Here is a 9,332-nt window from a genome sequence, read left to right on the forward strand (position 1 = left end):
CAGCTCACCAACCCAAGCTTCCGGACCTTCAGACGGCTGGTCCCGCACACACCTGTGAGCTGCCTCCCGGGCCTGGTGACTGGTGAGCGAGTGCTGGGCGCTGGGGACAGACTGTTCAGAGGAGGCGCCGCGCCGTGTCCCTGATGGCTGTTCCACGGGGTCTGCAGTGCGCCGTGCGGGGGAATCCGGCCGTGCACGTGGCCTCAGCGGACTCGGGAACGTTCGCTAACCTGGGGGCACGACTCTGGGTTGGCATTTCCCGGTGACGAGTGAGGCCAACATCTCAGCCGTGTGCGTGCCCTCCGCGGGAAGCCCCGGCTGTCCTTGGCTCCGCCAGGCCCCCGCAGACCACAGAGGAGTGCCGGGCTTGGCGGGAGGCCCTGGGAGGAAACTGGAGGCTCCGCTGAAGGCACGGTAACCATGGCGATCACTGCATGGGACACTGGGGACGCTGGAGAAGAAGGACTTAATTTCTGATCAGCTGATCTTCAAGTCTTCCAGCCGGCGCTCGGCGCTCGGTAGACCAGCTCTCCCCGCGGAGGGCTCCCCTGGGTCAAGACGCCTGACCTTCTTGCTTCAGGAAGGGATTGTCTGTCTTTCTGACGGTCTGTGCGTCTCCTTGCCCAGCTGGGGCCACGTGCTGCTCCGTCCCCAAGTTAGGGGACAAGGGCCCTGTGCTGGGGGGGCTGGAGCAGGGGCCCCGGGTTTTCCCTTCGGAACAGGGAGACCTGGGAAGGAGGGCAGTGGGAGAGAATGGGGGTCGAGAGGCAGTGTTGACACTGGGGCTCCAGCCCCCCAGACGGTCCCCTGACACTTGCACATGCCACAGCCACCCCGTCAGCCCCTTTTCCCAGTGACCCGGGACAGCCACTGAGTCCCCTGGCTGGACGCGCACTGGCAAGTTCTCCCCGTCCTGGCCTTCACCGGGCCAGCGCTCCCTGGCTGCTCCCAGCCACCCACCCAGCGCCAAGACCGGGGTGGGACCAGGGGGCTTGGGCACTTGCCAGGAGCCTAGGAATTCTGGAACTTCCGCAAAGGCAGTGGTATGACCCGAACCTCGTCCACAGACCCTCCTCCTCGTCCTTGTCCCCTACAGGAGGCCCCGCCCCGCATCTCCCCATCCTCCGGGACGTGCCCCTGGGTGTCCCTCGGGTGCCCCAGCTCAGCCTGGACAGCCCTGAGCTCGTCACCGCTTCCACCTGTGCCAACCTCCTCCTCACCTCTGCCCTCATCTGGTGACCGTCCCCCAGGCCAGCGGGGGCCGTCCGTTCCCTCAGCCCTCACCCTCCACCCCCCAGCCATCCCCTCCCAGCGGCTCTGAACCCTGCCGGCCTGGACAGGCACCAGCCACCCTGTTGCACGCCCCCTGAGAAGCTGGCTGGCGGCAGGGCCCACCGGTCAGGCCCCCAGGCTCAGGGCCGGCAGCATGTGGTCCCCCTGGGCGGGGCCGGGCCTCCTGCCAAGCGGTGTGGCCACGGCCTCCCCCTGCCTGCCCAGCTCCCGGACTGCCCACTTGGCGTGAGTCAAGTCCAGTGGTGCAGCTCACGCCCCCCCACTCGGGGTGACTTTTTATAAATGTTTCTCGAGACCTCACCGTCGGCCCACTGGGTGGGGGGACGACTGTAAACGTGTAACCCCCCCCCCCCAGAAGCCCCCAACGGCAAAGCCCCACTGTTGCCACAGCCCCGAGGGCGGGGCAGAGTGACCCTCCGGCTCAGCAAGGCCCGCGCAGGGGACGTAACACCTGTGAGGTGACACCTGACGGTGCCCGCACACGAGGGCTCCTGAGGCAAGCCCAGCAGGCAGGGGGCAGGCACAGGGACAGGAGCTGGAAAGCGAGGGCCCAGAGCCCGTCTGCACAGCGGGGACACACCGCACATGCAAGGCCTCTGGACGGTCGCGTCAACCTCCCAGGACTCGAGTGTACCAAGGACGTGGAGAACAGAACTATCGCCACCTAACCCGTCCCTGCATGACACCTGGACGCGCAGGATCGAGGGGGGGCCCCCCGTGAGCGCAAGGGCCACGCCTCCCACCTGCTTATGGCAGAAGCGAAGCACCTGCTCAAAAACTTGTTAAAAGAAAATAGGGAAGCCCTTCCCTAATTCCCAGGCCTGAGGTCCCTGCACCCCCTGCCCTGGGCTTCCCTGTCCCAGCAGCCCCCTCAAGGAAGGGTAGGGAAGCCCCCGGGCCTCACCCTCAGGAGCCCACCAGGAAGGAGGCCTGGTCCCTCCTGGCACCTGCACAGGGCCAGGCCCAGAACTGCCTCCCTGCCCGCCCACGGCTCGCTCCCGGGGTCTGGAGCCCAGCACGTAGGTCCCAAAAGTGGAAAACGCATCAAGAAGCACATGAAACTGTTGGCTTGCGGCTCCCGCCTCTCCCGGCGGCCCCCCTGCTTGCTGTGGGCTATGGGGGCTGCAGATTCCTGGAGCCCGAACTGGGCACTTTATCGGGATCCTGGTGCAGGGCCTGGGCATGTGCGTTCAGAGCCCTCATCCAACAGGTTCCCACGGCCTCGGGGAGCCTGCAGGGAGGAGTGAAACGAGGACCCAGCTCGCCGTTGCACAGGTGCTGGCTGGAGGTGGCAGGTACCTGGCGACCTCCCACCTCAGTGTCCCTCTGGTGGGACAGGAAGAGAAGCAGGGGAGGGGTGCCCGGGGGGCTCTGTCCAGCTTGGCTCCATCCGCCAACGGCCAGGCAGCACTCGAGGTAAGCAGGGCTGAGCTGCCCGCAGGGTCCTGGGGCCCCAGGAGACAGAGCCCCCAGGCGGGGCCCGAGGGACTCCACATACAGACCGGATTCGAGGAGGCACCGGTGTCCTCCGGGGGCGGGGGGCACAGGCCAGGACGAAGGGCAGGGCGGGAGGAAGACCACAAGGCGGTCACACCCAGAGAACCTGCGCTTCGGTCTCAAGTCTGGGGACGGGGCTTGGCGGATAGGGGAGGGGTCAAGGGAAGCCTCAAGTCCACCCCCCACCCCCAGCTCTTCCATCCCCCTGCCGGAACCACACTCTGTTCCCGGAACAGCGATCCTGTCTGCAAACACAGCCCCTCCCCCGTGAGCTGAGCGTGTCCCCACGTCACAGACACCAGGCTCACGGGGTGCAGGGCGTGGTCCAGGTCAAACAGCCAGAGGCATCTGAGCCCAGGCATTTCCTCCACACCCAGTGGAGGTTCCCGTTTGTCCGCGTCTTACCTCCCTCTTCCGGGTCTGTTTCCTAGGTGTGTACAGGGGCTGAGAGCAGGTGCAGAGGAAGAGGAGAGGGACAGACGCTCTGAGAGGGACGGCCCGGCACCCACCAGCTGAGGAGGTGGGGGGCAGCCACCGGGCACCCACTGACCCTGCTGCTGCCCTGGGCCCACACCAGAGGCCCCGCGACCCCGCCAGGAGGCCCTGCGGAAGGTGAGCCCCACCGCACCCCCCACCCCAGCCGGACTGCTCAGGAGAGTGGGCTGAGCTCGCCTCCAGTGAGACGTTGAGGGACCAGAATCCAGTGCAGCTCCCCTGACGGCGGGGGCTCAGGCGATGGCCTAGAAGAATCCCGCACCGTGACCCACCTCCGCTCCTTTGTCACAAACGCCGAGGTGCCTCACCATAGGAGATCCGGCGACAGAACCTGCTGTGTTAACTACTAATTAAATGAGCAGATACGGAGTTATATCAATAAACGGTGAAAGGGTATTTCCTAATAAAAATATAATTGGAATATAAATAAATAAAGAGTCGAAGCTGAATAAAGACTGTTTTCATATCCAAAAGCAAACACTGATTCCAGGTGCCACAGAAGGGTCCTCCCACTAACCGGACGCGCACTACGCCAGGGTCCTCGCTCGCCCAGCGCGGCGGGTCCCGGCGAAGGCAACGGGAACTGAAACTGAATCAGCAATAAGAATATCGGGAACTTACCTTCCTTCCTAGGCTGCCTGGTTCTACACCTTGAAAGTCCAGGAGGCTGTGCCGGGAGTGGAGTCGGCAAAGCCCAGCGCTGGGAAGTAAGAAGCCTTCCCTCGCATTGGCTGCAGCGCTGCCCGTGGCCGCCCCGGGGCCCCACCCCCTCCGCACCTCGCCGGCAGCCCCACTGCCCTGGAATTCGGGAACCGCACTCTGCAGCCTCCCAGCCCCTGGGGTGTCCCTCCATGGCTGGTTCTGCCAGGGAGAGGCATGCAGAGGACACGGCCAGAGGCCACTAAGGACGGCAGAGGGGCGGCGCGTCCGGCCGCCACACCGGAGTGTGTGAGCTCAGCCCCCACCCAGGCAAATGAGGGACAGAACTTTAATCTTTCTGCCTCAATTTTTCTCTCTAGACCCATCTTACCGGACGGAGACTTCCAATGTCCTGGCCAACATGGAACAGCTATGCTGTTCCCTCCTGGGGTTGCGTCGGGTGGGGGACAGGCTGCCAGATCCATCGCCACAGCCTGGTTCCTCTGTCCCTCGCATAGCGACCAGGGCACAGAGGCTGCTCGGAGACAGCCCTCCCTCCTGTCTGCGCGGCCCAACTCTGACTGCCATGTCCAGGCCACATCACACCTGACCCGGGCCAGCCCCAGGCGGGACCATTCGGAGGTCCCGCCCCTCAGAAGCCTCTATCTGGGATCCACACCCCCACCCCCCACCCCTGCTGCTCCCAGTCCAGGGGCGTCTCTCTCTCTTGATTGAGGAAGATCCCTCCCTCCCTCCCTGTCTTGAAAGGGGCTTCTGGGCACTCACTCCCTGTGTCCTGACGTCCCGTGTCAGGGAGGCGTGTGGCGCTGTGGGCAGAGGCTCTGGGAGAGAGGTGATTTAGGGGCTGCATCGGTCATCTGCCCTCCTGATCCCTCAAGTCCCCAGCTGTCCTGCTCTTTATTTTTTTTTTAACATTTATTTATTTTTGAAGGAGAGAGAGAACATGCAGGGGAGGGGCAGAGAGACAAGGGGAGACAGAATCTAGGCTCCAGGTTCCGAACTGTCAGCACAGAGCCCGATGTGGAGCTTGAACCCATGAGCCTTGAGACTGGGCCAAAGTCTGACACTAAACACAACGAGCCACCCAGGGCCCCCAGCCGTCCTGCTCAACTGAAGGCCGGGGGTGGGGTTGGGGGGGGTGTTACTTCTGGAAATAATGGCGTGAAGAAAATGTAAGACATCAGCTCACCACACCAAAAATGACCGATTTGGTTTACAGAAAGGGGGGAAATCCCACTTACAACCCCCCAAAGCTACAAGTTACTGACCAGTAAAGATGCCAAAGAAAGTACCAGACCCACGTTCAGAAAGCGAAATTGCCGAGGGGCGCGATCAGGCAGCCGACTGCACGGTGAGACCTCGAAACACGGACCACAAGGCCATTCTGGAAGCGGACAGACGACTCCTAAGACTCACGTGGAAGAGTAAATGGTGAGAAGCGGCGGCCGCACCTCGGCAGCCGTCAGACCCGCTGTGAGGCCGCCAGGGGCAGGTGCGCCGGCGGCCGGACCCACACGCACGCAGGCGCCGCGCTGCTACCCGGGTGGCGCGCCACGTCCACGGGGGAAAGACGGGTTACTTCGTGGGTGGCATCGAGAAACACTGGCCATTTATTTCAGAGAAGTCCTGGACTCCTGCCACGTCGTCAGGAGCCCCAGGCGGACTGGGCCTCTGAAGGTCAGAGTCAAAACTGTGAGGACGTCAGAGTGTGAAGCCTTCTCCTAAGACAAGCACGGGGAAGATTCTCCCGGAAGCCACAATCCGAGTGGACGCCACGGGGCGTGAGGGCGCGAATATGAGTACAGCGAAGACCCGAAAACAAGCGTACTTGGAAAACTCAAGACTGTGGGAAGGACAGTACCCAACACGCAAAAGGGTCTCCCAGATCTGTCAGAAATCGCCAGCCGCAGCACCAGGGCGGGCCAAGGCTGCGTCCCAGGTCGTGACAAACTCATGAGACCTTCAACCTCGCGCGTGAGTAAGAGCGGCTGGGTCTCCCAGGCTGCCGGAAGCTCCTGGAGCAGCTGATGCCCCTGGGGGGGGGCGGGGGAGGGGGCACGGCTTCCTCCCCTTCCTTCGGGGACATCTGCCCCTTCCACACCGATGCTCTCCTGGCTCAGCCACCGGCTTCCTGACCGCACGAGGACGTGAGCGCCAGGGCGGTCACGGCAGGCGACCTGGCGAAGCAGATCCCTCACCCCGGGCTGAGAGGCGGTTCGGGAGAGCCCACGCAGAGCCCGCAAACAAAAGCCCCGTGGAGACCCGGAAGATCCTCGGCAAGTTCTTCAGAAAAACACTCCAGGGGCACGTGGGTTTACGGGCACTGGGCACGTGCCAGCCGGACCAAGCACGCCCCACTGAGGGTGAGGTTCGACCCTGCTGGTCAAGGTGGAGACTGCTCACGGGCTCAGACGTGCCTGGACGCACACGGCGCGCTCACCGAGCTGGGGGGAGCCCCCACCCTGTTTGACACACTTCCCTCAAACAATCCATTCCGCACGCAGAGTGGACGGAAAAGCTGGTTGGAACCCTGTGCCCAGGGAGGCGCCTCGTCCTCCCGATGTCCTTGCCGGTACTGGCTTCCGGCACCTGAATCCTCAAGCTGCTGGTCCCCGGGGTGCACGCCCACCCGCAGGGCCCGCTCCCTACACTCCCCACGGCACCAGGCACACCGGGTAGGGGGTGGGGCAGGGTCCATTGCAGGGAAGCGGAGCAAACTTCACATGGAGCAGGAGACAAGTCCCTGGCCATTTCCACCAGCAGGAAGCTGACCCTGGTATCCAACGACCCCTCTCCTCTGGGGTTCACCCTGGACTCCCAGATCCCTAACCCTCGCTCACACAGGGGGGCCCAGGGGGGTCCCCAGCCAGTCCTCCGTGAAACCCCAGTTCTTGCCAACGAGTCTGGGATCCAGGAGCAACCACATCAGCCAGAGAAGAACTGGGGCCCAAGACCAGACCCCCCCCCACCCGCAAAAGCCTGGGGTGGCCGCCGAGCGTCACGCGGTGTGCCTGGGCCGCAGGGTGAACCCCACAGCCGGCAGTGGGGGAGTCTGGGCTGAACTCGGGGTGCAGGGACAAAACCACAGACCCACCGCGGGAGCAGAAAGGGCCAGAAGCAGCACCCTAAGATCTACTGGGTTCCTCCCCCGCCCCTCCCACCCACAGCACCCAATCCCTCTGTGGCATCCCACACAGGGCTTCGGGCTGGCCCCCAGGACCCTGCCCCAAGTGGCGCTCAGCTCAGGGTGGGGGCAAGCGGTGTCTGGCTAGGAGGCAAGTCTGGACACGAGAGTGCTCCCGACGGCTCCGCGGGGCGCCGGCCCCAAGTCTGATCACCCCAAGGCTACACGAAAGAGGAGGAGACGCAGGCACGTGTGTCTGCCGGACAGGGAGAGCCAAGAGTGGTGCGCACACAGACGTGAGTGTGTGTGGGCTGAGACACACCAGAACGCGAGCCGGCGTGACGGAGACGTTTCAGCGCACACCTGTGGACGTCTGCGGGAGCGAGTGGAGACGGGCGCGCACGCGGGAGCAGAGCACACCCCCGCGGACACGGATGTCAGTGCGGTGTTCCCACCTCCCGTGTCCGGGCACACACGGTCATAGGGCCTCACCCTCGTGTCCTGGCCCCTGACTCTGTCCACTCCAACCTCCCCGCACGCCCGAGGCCCCCCAGCACACCCACAACCCCCAGTGCCTGTGCCTCAGCCTTCAGCCAGCACGCCCTCCCGAGGCTCTTCTCCCCCCCCCCCTTGCCTCCCCCACCCCCACCCCCAGGCTCAGACCCAGGTGTCTGGACCAGAAGTGACTTTATTTCTCCACGGAAGATGCCCTCACAGCCAGGCTGTGGGGCTGGGCCTGGCTCTGCCTGGCTTCCCCTCGGAGACCTGGGGGTCCCAGCCCCCAGCCCACACCCACGGGGCCCGGAGACATTCTGCTGGCTGGGACTTGGAGCTGCTGGAGACAGAGGGAGGCCTCGAGTCCCAGGGAGGGAATCAGCTCAAAGCCCTGCCGGAGGGGGAGGGCTTCATGGCCCAGCCCAGAGGAGGGCAGGCCCCAGGCTGAGCAGCAGCCCCCCAGCCAGGGCCCAGGGGCCACCCCCTGCCCGCGGCCCCCCGTTGCACAGATCTGTCCCGCAGCAGTCCACATCGACTTGTAAGATCCCAGAGTTAATGAAGCCCATCAGATAGTCCGAGAAGAAGTGCCGCTTCACGAAGTCACAGGAGGAAGCACACATCTTGTTCACGGAGTGGTCCTTCCTGCCTGGGGAAGGGGGCGGAGCCTGGGACGCGGCACAGGGGCCCTCCTCGCTTCCTGCCTCCCATGGGACCCACCCACGCTGTCGCCACTACATGGAAAGGGCCGTGGAGGGGCCTGGACAGGAGCAACACTGCTCACGGTCACAGAACAGGGCAGTGTCCCACCCACAGACCCACACTCCCTTATCCGAGGCCAGAGGGGCCCCCGCCCGGCCCAGGTCCTGACTCACTGCTGCTGGGGTCGGTGATCCGGACGCTGGCACACACCGTGTCGGACGGCTGGCACTGCTTTGGGGTGCAGTGGCTCGAGTTGGTGGTCAGGGTACAGTCCTGGCACCACAGGCTGTGAGCTGGGCAGGGCGTGAGAGCACGGATGACCAGAGGAACTGGGGCCCCAGCTGGCCAGCCCTGTGCCCAGCTCCCCTGGCCACCACGGGCACTCCTGGGAGAACCCCGCAGCTGCAGGAGGCCGAGCACCCTCCCCACCAGCAGGGACCAGGCCACACTGGCACCCGGAGATCAGGCCCTGCAAGAACCCGTGTGCCTTCTGGACAATCTGCGGGGAGGGTCCCCCCGCGGGAACTCTGCCAGCCCCGGGGCACCCTCCGTGACCCCCCCTGCCCCGTGTGCACACACCAGCCGAACACCCCTCACACTTGCAGGGCTTTCCCGCACATTCCCACAACTGCCGCACATTTTGGTCAGTTCCAAGCTGGGAAGGACCAAACAGGACTCTCTGGGAGGCTGGGTGGGGGGGTCCGAGAAGTTAGGGAGCGCACGAGGGGCGCCCGCGCGGGCCTCGCCGCAGGTACGAGGGCCGGGAGGCAAGTCGCCCGGTGCCCTCAGGAGCCAGGAGGGCCCCGTGCCTGGGGCTGGGGCACCGTGAGTGAAGGCGACCGGCGCGAGGGCCCGGCTAGGGTCGCCGGGGTCGGGAGAAGGCGTGGATGTGACGGGGCCTCGTCGGAGGACGGCGGCCCCACAGCCTGGCTCTCTCCGGGGCCGCCCCGCGGGCCGCCCCCAGACTCACCGGGCGCGGAGCACAGCAGGGCGGCCAGCAGCGCCAGGCCGAGGCCGTTCATGGCTGCGGGCAGCATGCTCCAGGCGGGCCTCGGGAAGGCGCGGGCGG

The 9,332-nt window shown here is 65.1% G+C and overlaps 1 protein-coding gene across 1 annotated transcript; it reads right to left on the minus strand.

The window, feature by feature from the left end:
- Positions 1-7,739: 7,739 nt before the first annotated feature.
- LOC115278762 (lymphocyte antigen 6H) lies at positions 7,740-9,326 on the minus strand. Its single transcript, XM_029923279.1, has 3 exons — positions 9,234-9,326; positions 8,437-8,556; positions 7,740-8,210 (listed from the first exon to the last, which is right to left on the minus strand). The coding sequence occupies exons 1-3, from the start codon at positions 9,298-9,300 to the stop codon at positions 7,975-7,977; spliced, it is 423 nt and encodes a 140-aa protein (XP_029779139.1). The 5' UTR covers positions 9,301-9,326; the 3' UTR covers positions 7,740-7,974.
- Between the last annotated feature and the right edge of the window lie 6 nt (positions 9,327-9,332).

Source organism: Suricata suricatta, chromosome 15 (assembly GCF_006229205.1).
Source record: "Suricata suricatta isolate VVHF042 chromosome 15, meerkat_22Aug2017_6uvM2_HiC, whole genome shotgun sequence".
Taxonomy (NCBI): domain Eukaryota; kingdom Metazoa; phylum Chordata; class Mammalia; order Carnivora; family Herpestidae; genus Suricata; species Suricata suricatta.

Coding starts and splice junctions, on each gene's coding strand:
- LOC115278762 (XM_029923279.1), bottom strand. CDS start 9,300: ATGCTGCCCGCAGCCATGAACGGCCTCGGCCTGGCGCTGCTGGCCGCC. Junction 8,557..9,233: donor CCTGCTGTGCTCCGCGCCCG/GTGAGTCTGGGG, acceptor CGCCCTGCCCAG/CTCACAGCCTGTGGTGCCAG. Junction 8,211..8,436: donor GATCACCGACCCCAGCAGCA/GTGAGTCAGGAC, acceptor CCCCTTCCCCAG/GCAGGAAGGACCACTCCGTG.